Genomic DNA, 20,417 nt, shown 5'->3' with positions numbered 1-20,417 from the left:
GAAATTCCGAGTCGCTCGTAGAATCGGCGTGCGGTTGCCATAAAGTTGCACGCGCGGTGCACATTACGCGCGATCGTTAACGACGTTGTTTTTACCAACTTGGTGCAGCAATTCCCACCGACGTGCGATCGATATTTACGGCGGCTTCGAATACCCCTCCTCGTTTTATATGTCGCGCCTTCGTCCGCGAAAAATATCATTTCGCGAGCCTGACCGCGCGACGGGGTACGAAAACACTTTTACAAAGTGTTTATTAAACTACTGTCGAGCGCTGCGCTCTCTTCTGTATCACCGTTCATGTTGCGTTTCCACTCGCGGCTCCGTCGCATTCCCGATGCGAGAAGTGTCACGGTGACAAATTCCAGCGTTTGCCAACCAGACGAAAATCTTGACAAACCGGGGCAATGAAATTCAGAGGGAGACTCTCATGCCAAGTACACAGCTATGATGATGCAACGTCGTCCTACATCACGCTGCACATTGCAAATATGTGGTAGAAGCGCGAAGGGTACCGGCGCGAAGGGTAGTTCCAGCAAATGGAGCAGCAGTCGAGATGCAGAATAAATTTTAGAATGATTTATTTTTGTAATGTTTACTTTCCGGCGGCACTCCCGTCCTCTTTAAATGCTCTACTTCGTTTAACTTGGCGCGAAATGCGCCATTATGTTTGTATCATATGAAATACACGTGTAATGAAATCTCACCTTTCTGCAGGATGGAGAAGATAAATGTGATTTTTTTATTTTCGTCTGCGTACAGAAATTCCGGACATTTCTCGCTTTAAGACGGGTAGAAATGGGCTTTGTAGCGAAAACTCAGTAAACTTGACTCGTTATTATAAGACAAGGCAATAAATTGAATACGAAATCCTTTGTGGGCTATTTAATACCACAATATATTCAAAATAAGAAATATATATTAAAAATAAAGAAAAAAATAACTGTTTACAAAGTTACAAAATATTAATGAAGTACCTGAGCCAAACAAGACTTACTTAACTCGTTTTATTTTTTATAAACTCTACACTGAGAATAAAAAGTTGTTAACTTGACTAAAATTTTCAACTGGATTAAATTTCTTCAATTTAAGTATTTATGTATTATTGAAGTTCAATTTTATGTATTTAAATTAATATTATACATGAACACTTAACTGAAAAAATTTACACTTGAAAAATTATTAAACACTGCTTTCGACCGGTAATGTCGTATTCATTATTTCTATTTGTTATTACAATTCTCGGTCTTAATAAAAATTGTATTGAAAAATTTTGTATTGAAAAAATTTAATCAAGTTGAAAAATTTAGTCAATTTTACAATTTTTTCATTATGTTTCGGAAGCTCTCCGCTATAGAATGAACTAGACTTTCCAAAAATCCGATCAAAGTTAACAAAATGATGGATTAAGCTGCAGTAGCTTTATGTATTTCTATTTTATTATTTCAAAAATAATTTTTTGTTAATATTGTACAGTACGAGTAATCCACGAAAGAATTTTATATGCAACTCGTTCATTCTTATATTAGTTATAATAAAGCTTACCAATTTTTCATCATTTCTAACACCCTAATTTATTTCCATCGGAAGTAATTCTGAAACGCGCACGAGCCGAAACGGAAGATAAAATATCCAAGAAATGTAAATCCGGAATACAGCTTATTTTCGTGAGCCGCTCCTCTTCGGCGGCAGTGAGATTTTTTTCAAGGAAACATCCGATGCCGTGTGTGATTTAGATTTCCGTTTGCGTAAACGAAAAATCCATAATAATCGATGATTCCTTCCTCTCAGATGAATGACGCAGATAATCGTGTGTACGGTGGATGGTTTCTGGCAGCGTTCGTCTAATTTTATTCCCCGCGCGCGAGCGAGTTTTACGATCTTGCCGTCGTTTCGAGCCAGCGACATTCGCGCCATTTCTCAATCCATTAAATAACCATCTCGCGGCCGAGCTCGTGAACGGGCGGAAAACAAGAGGCGGCGCGAGACGGTAAGACAATGCGATGATGAAGACGGATGTCCCCGGCGGCGACGGCGGCGATGGCGGCTTGCCGCTGGCGCGGCTTACAAATTTGCAGTGGTTGCGGGGCAAAAACGGGCGACGCTGGGGAAAAAAAGGGATGGGGAGAAAGCGAAATGGAACAAGAAAGCGGTTCGGAGGCGAAAAGTGGCTGTTGGCTCCGGAAAAACAAGACAAATCGCCTTTTAACCCCTCCCCCCGCGTCCCTCTCCCCCGACACGGAACCCCAGTACCGGAATAGCCTTAATTGGTCGGCGGAACGAGTCGACGCCCGAAAGCTCGCTGTAACCACTTTGCCTAACGCGAGTTTTATCGCGGCGGGCCGAACGTATCGATATGAGTAAATGTATCGGCTTGTAAAATTTACGAGGAAGAGACGCTGCACTATGTCCTATACGTATGTCGTGTCTGCGTTTTATGGATGCATCGGCATTCCCGCGCGCCTTCCATCATGGGATTTGGATTTCCGTTTCCGCTCCTGGAAGGGGAAACGGTTGCGCGATCATACGCGGACGAGATTGCGACTACCCTTATCTTTTCCTAAGCTTGATCGCGAAGCCATGACGTAGAACACCTGTCCCGCGCACACGATTATCCGCGTCGTCCGAAGGGGAAGAGATCATCGATTGTTATGAATCTTCCGTCGCGCAAACGGAAATCCAAATCACGCGGCATCGCATAGTGTTTCCTTGAAAAAAAATCTCACTCTCGTTCGCGAAATTATTACGGACGTTACGGATGTAAAGACCTAATAGTCGAGAGGATTAATGCGTATCCTTTTCGCTTGAATTATCTTACGCCTCGCGGCAAAAACGATTCTTCATAATGGACAGAGCGACGTGAGGCACTTGCGAAGAGATGAGAAGGCCGAGGGATCGAGTTAATTAAACCAAAGGTAATAAGACGTGCGCGTAAATCTGCAATTGTTTCGTTTTGTCACCATTAGCTTGTGTAAAGAAAATTGATTGGTCCATTTCCTTATGCATGTGCTAACGGACCAATCAATTCTCTTATGCAGATGGTTATGCAACTATGCAAGAGTCTGTGCTCCGGCCCTAAGAATTAGGAAACATCAACAGAGCTGACTGCGAGATTTGAACTCGGAATGTCTGATCCTCACTCCTAACACAAGTCAATCTATGTACTTTGTCCCCCTTCTCTACTTTAAGTTGAGATTTTTACCATAGATTAAGACCTATCTCTAGATGTATTCTAGCTGAGTTTGACATTTGCAAGTCCAATAGGGAACCCAATTTGCGAATGGCGCCAAATCACCACCGCTACTTTGGCAATGCATTTTGGGGAATGCGATGGAGACGGTGACTTCTCGTCTTCACGGAGGGTTTGGGAAACGATTGGAGATGATCAGCTATGAAAAGGGTGGAGGAGTGTTGGTGGAGACACAAAAAGAATTGGTGAGAATCGCGAAAAGTGACTGGCGTACGGCGACAGCAGCAAACGCGAAAGGACTCGTGGAACGTGTCATGTGTGCAGGCAACAACAAAAACAAACAGCTGTGTCTCCCCCAAAATGCAATCTGTCGCGCCATTCACAAATAGCGTTGCAATGCAAAGCAATGGGCTCTCTATTGGACTTGCAGATGCCAAACCCAGCCAGAATGCTTCTAGGGATATGTCTTAATCTATGGTAAAGATCTCGGTTCAAAGCAGAGGGGACAAGACAAGTGATTTACTTGTTACAGCATATTTCATCACGACTGCTCCACTGGTCTCAACAATTTCAGTTGTATCTATAATTTGCCCTGTTTGGATCTTCCTATTTTCCTACACTCGCTAAACGCAAAGATTCATTTTAAACACTTGAAGCGTTTCAAATAAATCGCGATTAATGCGCAAGTGCACGCCGTTCATAGTCGCAGGACTGCATCGGTCAGCTTTACGAGCGTTTCAACGATATTTCAAAATCAAAGACGACACTGGACCCGCCATGATATTTCAGATCTCGACGGATCTCCCGCGGGACAACTGCGAAAACTCTTGCAAAATCGTTCGTGAGAGGGCCGTTTGTTATTCCGTTTGAAACTCGCGTAGAGTACGCCAAATTTATCGAATGTATCGCAAAGACGCGATGGACTGGGGTTACCTGCCCGTGAGAATTCGTTTCCGATTGCGCATCGAGCAAAATCGAAGAGGAGAGCGGAAGGGGGGAGGGGGAGGGGGCAGGAGGAGAAAGAGAACAGCTTACACGCGGATCGATAAACAACAAAACTGGCGAAGCCAACCGCGCCCGCCCGCTTTAAGATATTTTCTGGGCATGCAGGTTATTGGAATTGCATTACCGGTGTTCAGCTGATCGCTGATTACCGAGGGGATATCTGTTTCTGATAACGGCGCGTTCGATAATTACTACGGCAGTTTGCTGTTTATTAATTATCGGCCTGCCAGGCAGCCGTATTTTGCATTATTCTCTTCGGGTGCCGATCGCGGATAATTAATCGCGCTGGCATGTCGAGGCAATTTTCGGAAGTGTATTAAAGCACGCTTGATATATATATATATATATATATATATATACATATATATATATATATATATATATATATATATATATATATATATATATATAATATATATATATATATATATATATATATATATATATATATATATAATATTATATTATATATGTATATTGTGCAATTCATATTATATTAATTTCTGGAAAAAATTGGCAAACTAATCAATCAACTTTATATTTATGTTTGGCGATAAAAAAAAGCTACAAAGACTCGCGTTCTTATTAGCTTCGGTACAAAGTATCTTCTTCTTTAATTAGTTTACTGGCGTTATGTACCGAGGCGCTCTCGAGTTCCACTCCTCTCTCCTCCTTCCGGGTAGAGGCGGAACTTTTATGAAATACTTCTTAATTATATTTTAATTACATCTAACTTATAGCTATATGAAAAATAGGCATCTAATTGCCAGAATAAAACAAGTACTTAACAGGCTGACAGTCTACAGACGTCGTTCCATCTTTCTGAGCCAGTAAGCATTCGTGTAGCGATAAAATCGGCGGTCCTGATGGACAGGCGATTGATTAAGATATTTCTAGGGAAATATCCCTAGGACGATTTCCTGTCAACTCCAGGAATCAAGTAAACGTTTTTGGTTTCAAGATCAACTGTTTTCGCAGTTTATAAAAAATGTATCTACGATTTATATAGAGAAAAAGGTGGTATTATGAATCATGTAGATATTATTGTCACTCGTATTGTCTCCAATTACTTATGAAATCGTTTGTTTAGTAATCTGCCATTACGTAGTGGTGTTAATATGCCAATACACAATAGTCCACATTTGTTACAAGGCATTTTTACTTTTAAGTATTTTGAAACTTTTGGCAAGGTACATTTTAATATTTAACTACACGTATTCCCCCATTCCTTTTAAACTTAAGCGTATTATCAAACAAGTATGTACGTACATGTACACTCGATTGCTTTATTGTTATTTAACTTGTTACATGGTTGGATACATTTTGAGTTATGCAATGCTAAATAATAACTTGAGATAATAATCTCGTTAATGTGGACTTTTGTGCGCGCTAACGTCTCGACAGGTCTAATACAACTTTTTTTTCCAAATTTTTATATCGAAGTAATTATTCAATAAGTTGATTGTGACTTTACCGCTAGTTTACATTACGTGTATTATAGACTTTTAGTACTGCGGTCAATTTGCGGGAGGCTTATGTGTATGTACATACATATTCTGCAATATTTTCTCTTTATTTCGAATAAACGTGTAATTTTTAACACCGTGTTTTTTAAATTAAAATCAACTTTTTAAATTTATTCTTGCGGACCGCGAAAATAAATTTAATGTTCCAACATTAGCTCTGTTCCTCTTCGACTCACTAAGCAGCGTCGCTACATTTTTGTAAATAAATTCAATGCAATAAATATGCCACAACTCTTTAAGTCCAGAATCTATTGAACAGTTTGTTGAATATAATCGTTAAGTTTTGAATATAAAATATTTATTATTAACAAAGTTATTGTATAAAATGTAAGTTGGTGACCATAATACCACCTTCTCCTCTACAAAATAATATGATAATAAGCAACAGAGTAAACGTTGGCCGGTCGGTCGTTTAATTATTCCAATCGTCACGCTCTGCGCAACACCGCGGTATCGCTTGTCTGTTTAACACGCGACTTTAAAACGAAAGCTGTGCCACGATGGTTTTTGTCGCAGTCGCCAGACCAAGTGGATTAAGCGGCCGCGCTCTGCAGTGGCCGGCAACAGTCAGACAGTAATACTTAACAGCGCGCACGCTAGCGTTTCCCCGCGAGATATTACCGAGGGACTCCGACGGAAAAAAGCGGTTGTTATTCGCCACGACGAGACCGCGGAATGGACGCCGCTCGTGACTCGCGTTGATAAAATCACGCAGAGAATTTTGAGAGGGACTTTTCAAGAATTAGAAAATCTTCTAAATGAGAGTACGTCGAGTACGTGAAGCTTCTGACGGGAATGTTTTTAAAAAAAATTTAAAAATAACGCAGAGAAAATGATCGTTATCATAGCGTAGACGTAACGTACGCGGATGATCGCGCAAATTCATTCGTTATAATTACATCGTCATAAATTTAAAGCGGTTTAAAGACATGGTAATTTTTCTAAGCCCGCGATACTCAACCTCAAGCCCGCGCCCGGCGCACCATCTCCACATCTTCGCCGGCAAATACATTTCTGAATGACAGTAAGACTTAAATTAAAAAAGTTTTATCTCTCACACTCGATAAGGCCTCGGTTGCTGTCGAACGTAATCGTGTCTTTCGCTGCCGCCCGGGTGGGAACGGGATAATTTATTGCTCAACTTCGCGACGAAATTGCGGTCTCGCGCAACTAGAACGTTCCTTGATATTCTAACAAAGGATGAGGTCGCTCACCGGCGATGATGACGCGCGCGGTGTGGCTGATCTGGCCCTCTCCGTTCCTGGCGATGCAGGTGTAATCGCCGATGTCCTCGGTCTTGATCGTCGAGAGCCTGAGCTCGGTGCCGTCGTTGAATATCCCAACATCTCGACCGTTTGGCTCAACCGGGTTCGCGTCCTTGTACCAAAGGATCTCTGGCGTCGGAGTACCCTCAGCCTGGCAGTTGAGTATTATCGCATCGCCCAGATTCACATATATCATATCATCCGGCGTTATGCTGAATCTGGGTGGCGCTGCGAACAATAGAGACGAAATTTGTAATGATTAGATGTGATTCAATATAACAGTATATTAACGCGTTTCTATACGCGGCACTACACAATGTTGGGGAGCGCGACGCATACCACCGACTGATCTCTATTTGACTCGAGCAAAATCATCCCCTGATCGCGTCACCGCGATTATTTTCACGACCCAGTAAGCGTTGCTCTCGTGGAGCGCGACGCTTTTGCAAAAAAATGCAAGCCGTTTATCTTTTTGTAAGTGAGGACGACGCTTGGCACTTCCACGACAGAAAATGGCCGTGGGTAAATGACGTTAGAAGAACAATCAAGTCCGAGGAGAGGAGGTGGACGTTTAGAAAATGTTCCTCGAGAAGTTCCGTCCGTGTTTTTATCGTCCACCCTCTTTTCATCCCGGAGAAATCACAATGGTTCGCCGCTGCCCCATCACTCGCTCGTGACCGCGGTGACGCAAGGAGCTGACTGTTTTTTCTCTCTCTCTCTCTCTCTTTCTCTCTCTCATCTTGAAGCGGCACGGCGCCGTAAGATCGACATTTTCGAACGGGGAGAGCGGGATGATCGAGAATGGAAAACGAGAGAAAACAGGTGATTAAAATAATGTAAATTTTCCACGGCGTAATGGTTAAGAAAACCACCCTTCGCGAGCGAGAATATTCTCTTTCACGTTTCTTCTGCGAGACAGAACCGTTCTGTTGGAAAAATTTTAATCAACGTGTACGCGCGCGCAAGAAATCCGCGGTAGAATCGGAAAGGGCTCAAGTAAATATTTCTGCAGAAGCTTCATGTAGCGTAGAGTCCCTTACGAATTGTTGCTATTCGGGGCAGGACTCTCTCCCTCTCTCTGCTTTCTGTTTTCTCCGGGATATTGTCCGCTGCTACGCGCCGTCTGCTTGCATTCGTCGTTATTCGAAGACGAGGAATTTTAATTTCGCGAGCGACGCTTCGGAAGATACAGCGGTGGAAATGGGGGAGGTGGAAAAAGAAGAAGGGTGAAGTAACGCGATGGGATGCGACGGTTTATGACTCTAACGCGAGCAAGCGGCTGAATGGAGCCGACTGCAAAGTATAAAGGGATCTTATGCGCTATTTTGATGCCGAGATATTTTTTCCTTTGATATGCTGTTTGCGGGTCTATCGTCGTCGTCGTCGTCATCGTCACCCCCATTATTGTTATTGTTGTTGAGTGTGACCGAGAGAGCTTGACGGAGACCTATAGAGAAATTGGGAATAAGCGAAACGATCCGAGGGAGAAAGAGGTGGATGAGGTGTGACGAGGGAAGAAGAGGGTTACGCAACACATCCTCCCTAAGCCACCTAAATGTTTCTTTTCCCTCCGGTCCTTCGTTGTCGTTTATAGTCGAGCAAAACGCGACAATAAGTTTCTCCCGACTGAGTAAAAAGACACAGGAGGGAGCATTCGGCGCAATGATTGGGGTACGGAAGTAGCTACATGTATAAAGTGGACGTTTAAAATGGCTGGTCAAGGGCGCCGATATTGAATGATCTTTCGATATTTCAGCATGATGGCGATATTAAAAGTATCTAAAAATCTACTACGACAATTAAACAATGATTTATTATTGAAAGTATGATTTCCGAGAATAAACTTTAATAGCAATTGTACTGTTTTTATTCGTAATTTTTTGAATGTACGATTTTACGATACTCCACATACAATACATCACAACTTCCAAAATGTAAAATTTTCATTACAATTGAGGCTAACCGGTGAAACGTTGTCCCATAATTTCGAGCTGCTGTTATTACCACACGCCCAACAATGCGCCATAGTGTAACTGCGCCAAATAACACTTATTTATAATATAAACAACATTTACTCTCTAGCTTGACATCGTGGCTCTCTTTCTCTCGAGCTTTCCCCTCTCTTTCTAATGACGTCGCAAAAAGTGGACGCTTAAGATGGATCCGTGACGTGCATCCGTCGCCCGTTCAGCTTACCGCCGCTGTGTCTTTTTACCCATTGTTTCTCCCCCTATCTCTCCCTAACGCTTTTCTTTTTTCCGTTTTTTCCCCCTCTGTCCCATTTTCCGTCCAGTAACACGATCTTTTTGCGATCTTCCTTTCCATTTTACTTGCTACATAAGCAGGGACGCGTTTCTCGGGAGATTTCATCGAAACGATGAAGGGCACGGCGAAGAACTCCGGAAGAAGACGTAAGTTCGAACTGCGCGCTGAGCAAGCAAGAAACATAACTTCTTCCACGACGCGCGAACTTCAGGAACGTCGGAGCACGGCGGGGCGTGGTTGCGCGCTGTTTGCTGAATGTACAATTCGCATCGAACCACATCGGAGAAACCGGCGGCGGCGGCGTCTTTCTGAAGCGCCTTTTATGATTCGCGTGCTTTCCTTTTCCCGACAGGAAGTCACGTCGACGGGATAAGCTCGAGGACTCGGCCGGGATGAGAAGGAACGCGACGCGACAGAAAGGGGAATATTTTCGTATACTATACTCGCCCGGTGTGTTTAACCAAGCGCAAAAGGAGGATATTCTGGAATTTCACGTGTCTCCAGCAATGCGCGAACGCATTTCTTTCCCCCGATCGATGCATATCTCTCGACGAGATCAGTTTTCATTATCGAACGTTGAAACACGTACGTGCGCTCTTCTCATCAGAATGTAAGTAAATTTGAAGAATTTAATGCTCGAGAGAGAGAGAGACGAGAGAGGTGTGCGCAATTTGCGTTACTAATTTCCATGAAAAAATATTTATCGTTTTAACAGAGTATCGCTAAGATTAATATAATAGTATATGTAATAATGAAAGGTATATTCTGTACATCTCTTTTCCGATGAATTGGGAAAACTTGCAGGTTCGCCGAATTATTCAAACGTAACCTTAACTCACGCGGTTAACTTCCAGCAAGTGTTATAAAACTGCATTAGCCGAAGTCGTAAAATCTTCTTAAGTTCAAAGTGATATTAACGAGGCTATTCGAAGCAGAAATAACGTAATTTCATGTTATATAAGCTGGACATAAAAGCTCCGGATAAGGGCGCGTTTAGCGCATGGCGGATATAACTTTTATTACTAGCCGACAACTTTACGTGAATACCAAGTTCTTTTTTCATCTAGTTCCATATAAACTCGAAAGTAACTTTCCATTTGTACTTTTCACCCGTTCATTTCGCGGCGATGCAAAACTCGGATGCGTTATCTAACGGGAAGGGATTACGTCGTCTCGCTTCATTCTAAAGAATCTGAATTACGAAAGTAAGTCGAGAGAAAAAGAGAGAGAGAGAGAGAGAGAGAGAGAAAGAGTTGCGCTCGCTTGCCCCGACCGGAAGAAAAAAGACGCGTGAAAAAAATTGAGATTACTTACCGTGGACGTCTAGATGAAACCAGGTACCGTTCTTGTGACTGTTGGGCGACCTGTTGAGGAAGACGACCTTGCACTTGTACCATCCTTGATCGCTCTCGCGGATGTTCGTCAGATTGAGGCTAGCCTGGCCGTACGGTGAGTTCTCGCCTACCCTCGAGACACGACCCTCATATCCTTCGCCACTGTGGGTCGGATACGACTCGTACCATATGTATATCGGTGTCTCCTGCCCCTTGCACCAACACCAACACTCAACATAAACGAGGGATCGTAATGAACGCGTATAAAGCCGGTGCGAGTGTTCGTATGCTTTCATTCTCGGCGAGTTCCGACGAAAACTCGAGGGAAGGTCATCAGCGGCGAATTTAATAGCCCATATCCGGACACTCGCTTGAGGATATTTGAAATTCGTTCATCCGTCTCAGTCGGAACGCGCGACCGAGAAGAGACGTACACATTTGTCTCGGAGGGATCCGAGAGAGGCCTTTTCTAACAATCTCATCAGTTTTGCAAGGTGACCGAAATGAAGTTTTAATACCGCTTAACGGGGCGGGTCGTAACGTGCTCCATTATTCAGGGACCTTCCCTCTACACGCGCGATCAACCCTCGTTACTCACTCGCACCGACCGTGAATCATGAGATGATAAATGATGAGACAAGGGATGCAGCATGTCTGACGAGTGAAACGACCCACGGGCGTTATCTTCGCGCACGTCCGGGGATCGCTTGCTTCTCGCGCAAGGGAGGCAAGGCGTGAAATGAGAACAACAGGCGATCACGACGTCTCCACGCGTCCGCGCGTTTGAAAGAACGACACGTTTCGGTGTGATCGCGTATAGACGAGACGTCGTAAAAAGAAAAAAAAAACAAGAAAAAAATTGAATGAATTCTGCGTACAGTCGCTATGCATGCCGGACGTGCATGCATTAATCGCCCAAGATACTCGTGCACTTTGTCAGCGGAGCCGCCGTGTGTGTTGCTTAGAAATGTAAAATACAAAAGGGGAATGACAAAATGAGAGTTTCGAAGTGTCGAGGTTCAACTTTGAGAGAATGTTTCGGGATCGTTAGTTGAAAGTTCCCGCGAAATTATTTACGTGGCGTAACGAGAGTAGAGATTCTCGCAGTGCTCTTTTGAAGGACACCTGGCAGAGAGGGGTGCAAGAATGTGCAGGAGCAATTGTTCGGTAGTTGAAAGATCGCAAGTGAAAGATCGCACTCGAGAGATGCGACGAGAGATAGAGGATAGAAATGGTGCAATTCGTGCGTTTTAATTTTCAAAAGAGATACAAGTTACATTAACGACGAAGGCATAATGAGCGTCCAATAATTCGTCAGAAGTTACACATATAGAAATATTTTATGCGCATGAAAAATGCATTACATTATTCATATTCAAATTGTATCGGTGATCATCGGCACTTCTCAAGGGAAAACTACGTGCAAGATACATCTACATGTTTCGAACACGTAAGGAAATTGGTACACAGAAATGAAAGAGTGCGTGATGTATCGTTTCGTTTAAAAGTCTTGCAAAGATCTTTCAGCCATGCATATAAATCACTTAACGATATCCATAACTCGAACGAAAGTGGAGAAAGTTTTTCGCTGGCATCAACATTGTCTTAGGCGATCACCGAAGCTCTGCAAGCGATTCTAATTCTAAATATTTCCTCCGTGCCCTAATCGCAATTTAGGTTACCGAGGGGGAGACCGAGCATTTATCGTTTATTTTTAGCAGTGCGAGTTTAGCGATGAGTCGGCTCGTCATAAAGAGAATAACGCGAACGATATGACGAGCGTACGGGGTTAGTGTCATTTTATATACGCCTCATTACGCCGCCGTTGCGGAAAATTACGTCCTGTTAAGCCGGATGCTAAAACTGCTGGTAAGCACGTATATTTGAGCGAGCCTGCGGAGCTAAAACGGCCCATGTAAACGCCTGCATTAAAATCCGCTGCGTTATCGTTCGTATTAATGCATTTGCTTCGAGACATTTAACCCGTTACAACGAGGCGCGGAAGATTCAGCGAAATAAAGATTGCCGTCCCCTTCTCCGCCCCTCCCCCGCCCCTTCAATTCCATTGTTTATACGCTGGCAGTATTTAATCCGAAAAAAGTAGCAACACCGCTGGTTTAAATTATATTTCTACAGTAGCGAACTGTATATCTCGTATTCCGGCAGTTCTTGGCGCGGTTAACGACAAAACTGCGATGATCACGGCGAGAGAACGTTATTCAATAATCCTAGGCTTGATTGATAATTATTATTCGTCGGCGAAGTCAGAGAGATAAAATCTCTCCGAGCGCGGCGAAATATTACCGTCGCTAACGAAGTTCCAGCGGCGAAAATTGATTAGATTGCGTCTCGCGATCGATTCGCAAAGGGCCACCAGGATAACTGTACGATATCACGCTGAATGTGGTTTGCGAAGCACGTAAACCGCCGGCGTGGAACGGCGCGGCGGTCGACGGAATCGTAAGTCTCGGTCCCGCATAAATCCCGCAGTCACCGACGGACGTGCGTCGGTGCAGCGGAAAATCGCTTTGGAGACGTGGATCGTCGCGTGGGGCCAACGAAGCGATATCTCCGCGTTTGGCAGACGGCAATCCTTCTTCTGCGGGAAAAGAAAAAAGGGGAGGGGAGGGTGGGGGATGACAATGAAAAAGAAAAGGAGCGCGTGTGTACGTCGGCGCGGAAAAGTCGGCGCGTATACGTGCCGCGACGAATGGGTGTCTTACGTTGGGCATTGACTGCCCCAGTTGACGGTTTCTATTTCGAGCTGCTGGCCTACTTGCAGCGGCGACGACCCCGACGGCGATGACGACGACGTGCAACCCCGTGATTTCAATATATTCTCCCCGGGTGGCGCGTAAAGCGTGCCGGCCGGGCGGCGCGGCATGGCGCGGCACGGCGCGGCACGCTCGATATTGCGAAGCCGAGAGTTATTGCGCGCTCGCTCTACCGGCTGGTGACGGAATATCGATTTAGATTTACACGCCCGCGCTAAGTGCCCTAAGAGAGAGAGATCGTCGGGTTTCGCCTCGCCTGCCCCGTCGCTGGGAGTTAACGACGACGAGAACGGTATTTTGCGCTCAAGGATCCTCCTCCTCGTGCGTATCGCGTCTACTTCTCCTCTCTCGGTGGCGTGCTTTTAGAGAGTAACGGAATTCATAATATCAATCGTACCTGCGCAACAAGTACCTCGCAAGCTGAAAGAAGTCCGTAATGGACGAAATGAAAGCTTGACAAGATAAATTAGAGAGCACGCGCGCGGAGCGGTATTCGCGCGACGGAGGGAGAGGAATGACGATGGGAAGGAGAGGGGGGAGAGGGGGAGGCTCGGTATAGACGGCGTTAGAGAGAAAAGCCGAGAAAGGGAGGTAACTCGGATTAACGGGCGCAGAGCAGTCTCTGATAAAGAACGGCAGAAGTGAAAAGGACGGCGGGACGACGCGCGGCGAAGGGAGGAACGCGGCGAGGTTGCAAAAGGGGATTCATGAAACTGGAATAAATTACAGCGCTGAATGGCACTCCGGAGGAGTGCGGGACCTATTTTCTCGCCCTTTTCTTAGCGCGCGGGACGCCGGATCGCGAGGTACGGCGGCGGCGAACGGAGGGAGCGGACGGGGAAGAAAGAAAAAAAAAAGCAGCAAGGATTTCTCCAACGGGGTTGCACACGTCCGAACTGCCGGTTGGGCGAGGCTTTCCAGCGATCAAGTCGTTCCCTTTCGCGTGAGTGCCATGCCGGCGCGCCGGGTGTTTACACGTATGCGCGACAGTCATGTGGGTCACTCGCCTTCGTTTTATTTTTCATTCCTGGTATTTTATTCATGTAAAACTCAGCCTGTGCCCTCTCTCTCTCTCTCTCTCTCTCTCTCTCCTCTTCCTTTTCTCTCGCCGATGAAATGTAACACGCGCGGACGGAACTGGCGCTTGCGGTAACCCGGACCCCAATTTCTGAATAATGAGACGTAACGTCGTAACATTTTTATTTCGTGGCGAATGTAAAATCACTTTTGCGGCGTGAAACAATGAGATAGTGCGAAAACGGCACGACATTTTTCGAAATTGTGGCATTGTGTCTCTAAAGTAGTCTTTCTTTTTTTTTACAGAACGATACACTTTTTTTTTTTTTTTTTTTTTTTTTTTTTTTAAAGAAAGAAGGAATGTTCTTTCAGTTGGGATTTCCCCGAGTAACGGAGGCATCGTACGATGAGGTATCGAGATATCGAGCAAGAGCACGTGCTTATTGGCTAATAATGTTTATCTGGCCGATAAAGTCGCTTTATTGAAAAGAGAGGAGAGCGAGAGAGGTGCTACCCTTCCGATAGTCAACGTGTCAGGCGACGTGTATCGATAATTCAATCCCCGTGGAATGCCCAGGCATGCGCGGGCAACGAAGTATCGATAAACTACAAATGCGGTCGTAACTTCGTTTGTCTTATTACCCTTGCACCATAAACATGCCGCGTCCGTTTCCATCCCTGATCAAAGTACCTCGCCGAACATGCGTCGTATCGAACGGTTCAAACAATAGCCCTCTCCTCCCCCTCCCCCCTCCCCTCCCCCTCTCCTCCCGCCGATCAACTCGGCCGAAACACGTTTACCCGTATACGAGATGATAATGGGCGTGGGCATTTGTTGTAATAGGCCGCGCGCGGCGCGACATTGTTCGTTGCGAAAACGCAAATTACCTCTTTTTGATATATAGATATATAAACGTGCGGGATAAAACAATTAAAACCGACGAAAGCCATTTTTCATTGCGCCACGGTAAAAAATTCAATCCCGCGACGAAGCAACCCTCGGGAAATTGAACTCAATAATTCAGAATGTAACACTGCGACATAATGGCGTATAAATGGACGACAAATAAAGCAGTCTCGGACGAGGGACAGGCAGGGCCGAGCGTGAGCCGTCGTCGTGCGTGGGTAATATCGTCGCGAGTGTACTCGCTCGTTCCTTATGCGTGTCATGGATATACATGTCGCTCAGGTCATCCGGCGCACGGCTGCGGAACTTATTGCGGGAATTTTGATAATTCATCCCTCGAGCGACATCGGGCGAGGCTACCGACGCGCTGCAACCGACGTGCAGGCTTGATATTTAAGGTAGTTGCCGTATCCTCTGGAGATCGAGCCGAACTCGGGGTCTGGCCGAACGAGTTAAATGTTAATGAAGAGTTGGTTCTCGAAATAGTGTAGAGCACCGGCGTGGCTGGCGCGGCGAGGCGAGGCGAGACGAGGCGAGGCGAGGCGCGAGTCCGATCGATCGGGATTCGAAAAGCTGCATTGACAATTTAATTTGCTCCCCCGTGATAAAGTTAGACGTGCGTATTAACGTTTTCAATATTAGATTTTATTAATAATGCCGGTTATTATATATGGAAATATATATATATATTGCGGATTGGCTTGATGTGAGGATTAATGGGTGTAAGCTTTAGATTTATATACAATTGAATTATTGATATACTCAATGTTATTATTACATTACAAACTGCGGGTATTGCGGTTGCGACCCTTATATTGCAATTTCAGCGACGCCGATTATTATGCAACGTATCGACGTGCCAACTTAAGCTATCCGCATGAAAATTCATGAGCGTCCGCCGCGATTGTGCTTGAAATTCGATTTGGTTTTCGTAGAATCGAATTTATCATCCCTATTTTATCGGACTATTACCGACTAATAATAGTTCGACTAAAGCCGCGGTAGAATTGCGAATTCTACGTCTTTTGCAGCAGTTAATGAATATTTCAGGGGACCACTAAGTAGCGGGTGAGTTTCTACGGAAACGTTATTAGAGATCGATATCATTTCTGCGAACTTCTAACTGGCGCAAAGGTGAAGGGACTCCCCGAAGAAACGCGATATCTTCCCGCGAATCGATTTAAAAGGCAACGTTTCCACGTTGATTTTCTTTACAAAGTCAAAATATGCAGGACCGAGCCGTGTTTTAATTGAAAAACATTGGCATTCCATTTGAACATCTCGCGCAAATGTATTATTTCCTATGTCCCTTTGATGCCGATGAAGACAGCTACAGCGAATATTCAGCTATACGCTACTGGTGGATAACGTTGACAATTACATTATTCATGAAACACTATTTTATTAATTTGATTTTAATGTACAGAATGTTTCAGTGCTTTGCACAGCACTTTCCACTGCTTTGCACTTTCTATCGTGAAAGAAGTTTATTAATATTCCCAAGAAGCGACAAGTTAAGGGCAACGACCTACCGAGCGCTCTTCACCCGGGAAAACTTGTTGAAAGTCAATACCATTTTCACGAACTTGTTTAGCAAAGACGCGGAGTAGAGGATAGGAAGCTAAGGGCTCGCAATAGCCTTGTTCCACGCGACTCGTTTCTGTCGACATAGTCGATAGAATATCTTTCCGAAGCAGCACGATACCGCGATGTTTTCCATCGACGTGGAAACATTTACGTTTTATTCGTCGTTTAAGAGTCGCCCGAAAAGATATCCATCTGCGAGAATCAACACGCCGCTACTTCGCGCTTTATTTATTTAATCAAGAGATTGTCGTTTGTGTCGTTGCCCATGTACGGTTTATATTTTTGGCACATCAGCGCTCGTTTACTCGCGTGAAATTGATGAATTCACCTTCAAATTTGATATTTTCACAACTATTTGACAGCTAGTGATATTTCATGTGTCACAGTGGCAAATATTTATAAAAGCGTCTTCTAAAAAAAAAAACGTGAAATGTCGTATTGTTTTATTTTGAAATTTGCTAAATTGAGTACATACACTTATTGTAGCAAGAAAAGTTAGTAAAGGAAAATAACAAAGTAGAGAAAGTAGATTACCCGCTAATAAATGTTAACAGTAAAATGATATCAATGTAATAATCTCTACTAAACAACGTAATTTTTGTAGAAAATTGTAATAAAACTAACGCAATTATTTTATATACATATATGTATATAGTACAGTTTAATCGTTATTATTAGATTGTAACATTTATAAACAAAATATATTTATTTAAGAGTACAAAGGCGACGAATAATAACGAATAGCTTTACAATTTGTGGATATTACGTGTTGTATATTATAAAAGGATATATTGTATATTATAAATTTGCATTTGCAGTCACATGCATATAGAGAAAATGCTTATGAGATGCGTGACACTAAAATGCATAATAAACACAATTACTTTTTTAAAAAGAGTAAAAAAAGAAGTGTCAAATGTATGTACTCCTCGAATAAAATTATGTTAAAATTCAAATGGTAATACCTTTATTTTTTTGAAGTAAAATTCACATGATGCTTTTCAAAAATATAAAGAAATAAAAATATAGAAAAATTTATATAATTTGGGTTTTACTTTTAAAGAATCAAAGTTATTACCATTTGAATTTTAGTACAGAAGTTTTTTATTCGAGGCGCACATATATAATCGCTTTTTTTTAGAAATATAATTTTGTTTGTATCCTATCGCGGCGCGCAGTTCAAAATTTTATACACGTCTACTAAAATAACGCGTCAGTAAAACGGGTAGAAAAGCTTAACGTCTCCTGTATGCATATATATATGAGAAAATTAATTTATCCAACTTCCAAGTGACTTCCCTGAAGAAGGAAGTTTGTCACGACGGAGCCATGTAAAGTGGTAATAATATCCAAGAGTTCTTCGTTGAAACATTTTCGCAAGATGATATCTGTTTCGTCAAATTGTTTTGAGTGAGCAACGCTCGGCTACGATACTTTACTCGATGTTTGCATCAATATTTAATCGAACTCTTTTTGGTTTATGTGAAAGTTTCTCAAACTTTGTTCTAGCCGGGTCTACTTGGTGTGATCTTAAAGTAGATACGTTCCCGCTCCTTCTACGCGGCACCAGTTTTCCTATAGTTTGGTATCGAACCATATTTGAATTTTCTGAAGTGTATAATATTACGTTTACATTTTCCCATGCTATATTGCGATCGAGAGAGCGTGTCGGAAAGTTTTTTCACCGAAACGCCTCTCTGTACACAAAAATTCGAATTACATTTTTCCCCCGCCCCTACTTTCGCGTTTCATCGATACCGCGCCGGTTTTATTCTCAAATGCTTTCGCCGCTACGTCGCTGCTTCATTAGGACAAACAATCAATATTTGCGCTCGCGACCAATTTGCATACTCCGCGTCAACATCCAATTAGGTCAATTTATACAAGCCAACGTCATAACAACCTGTGGTTATGGGTTAAAACCGGCGCGGAGTTCCGGCCGAGAGGGTCGCGATTTTATAAAACTATAAAACGCCGCCGGGGTGCTGCTGCTCCAAATTCCGAACGAGAGCCGCTCATTAATACTTCGGAAACAAGTGTAGGCGAGCCCTTGAGCTCTTTCAGAGCGGCGCGCATTGAAAGTCTCGATGCCGTTTTCACGAGCTTATTTAGACGCGCGGGTGGGCTCGCGGGCCAAGAACGGCGCGGAGTGGAAGGTATATGGCGATCGGTACCCCGACACTTTATGAAACTCGCTTGCTTTACGCGGCAAGTTCTCGCCAGCCACCCCGCCGCGCCGCGTCGCGCCGGAGAGAAACTTACGGAACTGGATATCACTTTTGGGAAATGGCAATCGAGTCCACCCCGTCCTCGAGTGAGAGAACTAATTCCCCGGAGAGGTGGCACCTGTTCTGCCGTAAGCTGCCAGCGATTTCGACGTCGTTGCGCGAAGCTACCCTTCGTGCAACTTGGGCTGCTCGCGCGCGCACGGGATCGCAAATTGCAAATTAAAGGACGTGCAACGGCGACCGGGCAATTTGGGAAGTATCGCTCGCGCGGCTTTGTGCGCAATTGGCGTGGCGTACGGTATTACGGCCGCGGCGCAACGCGCGACTCTTTAACCGAATCCAATTTCCACGCTGCGTTCCTATGAATTATGTATCCTCCTTGCGAAACTCCGCCAGGCTTCCGACCTAGACCGCTGGCGGACCCGAAAGTTAGCCTAGACCGCTGCTAACGTGCGATTGACTTAACGCGGGATCGAGTCCAGAAAACTTTACGCGCTCTTTCCTCCGCTATTGCCATTACAATCGACATCTATTCTATCTTTATGTATCTTGACGAAGTTATTAATTTTATTCAAACATCTAGAACCAACTGTAAAGAAGGCACTGTTTACCGAAAATGCTGATCCAAAGTAAATTTCCATTATAATTTCTCCGGGGGTTTGTAAAATTGTTATTCAATGGAGAATTTACCGAGCGCCTTCAAACAGCGTAACCCATCAACGAAATTCTTCATAAACAGTTCTTCGTAATCGCCGATAAAACTCTTTACAGATATAAACACAATTTTCGCCAGGACAGGTGTCTGGTGCGGAAAGTGTACCGTTCGTAAAATCGCGAGTCCTTGGGGGTGGCTGATTGAATTTCCAGGGCGAAAAAGGGTAGTATGCGGCATAAAGGGAGAGGCAAGGTAGGCATCTTACGCTACTTTCCATAGTCACGTCGGTGGCGAGAAAATTGTCTCGGTAGGGCAAACACTCGAACAGTTGTTTATCTTTGCCGCGGAATCCTTCTCGTATATCCGATGAACGAAAATACCACGGGGCGTGAATAGCTTCTGCGGTCGTCGAGTACACGTGTGGGTGAATAGATACATACTCTTGCGCGTATGTGTATGTGTGTGTGTGTGTGTGTGTGTGTGTGTGTGTGTACATACACGCGCGTGCTCCTCTATCGCGGCGCGACATACAATTCCGTCTCTCGATCCTGCGGGCCGTTTGCGCGGGATAATAAGGATCTTAATGGCCAGCGCGTACCATAGATTGTTTAACTCGGAAATCATAACTGGAGTCTCCCCGGTCCTTCCGGTCTCTCGCGTGGTTAAA

The 20,417-nt window shown here is 44.1% G+C and overlaps 1 protein-coding gene across 10 annotated transcripts in view; it reads right to left on the bottom strand.

Moving 5' to 3' along the window:
- Positions 1-20,417, bottom strand: part of LOC105207535 (protein turtle) — a 306,264-nt gene that overhangs the window by 27,682 nt on the left and 258,165 nt on the right. For 7 of the 10 annotated variants that reach the window (XM_039449815.1, XM_039449817.1, XM_039449814.1 and 4 more), the window contains 2 exons: positions 10,563-10,788; positions 6,933-7,211 (listed from right to left, as the gene is read on the bottom strand). In XM_039449815.1, the coding sequence (XP_039305749.1) occupies positions 6,933-7,211; positions 10,563-10,788 (505 nt within the window). Of the gene's footprint in view, positions 1-6,932; positions 7,212-10,562; positions 10,795-20,417 lie in introns of all 10 variants that reach the window. The other 3 variants (XM_039449821.1, XM_039449818.1, XM_039449820.1) reach the window with 1 other exon arrangement.

The sequence above is a fragment of the Solenopsis invicta genome, chromosome 5 (genome assembly GCF_016802725.1).
Source record: "Solenopsis invicta isolate M01_SB chromosome 5, UNIL_Sinv_3.0, whole genome shotgun sequence".
Classification (NCBI taxonomy): Eukaryota; Metazoa; Arthropoda; class Insecta; order Hymenoptera; family Formicidae; genus Solenopsis; species Solenopsis invicta.
This window is presented reverse-complemented; position numbering and strand designations above follow the sequence as displayed.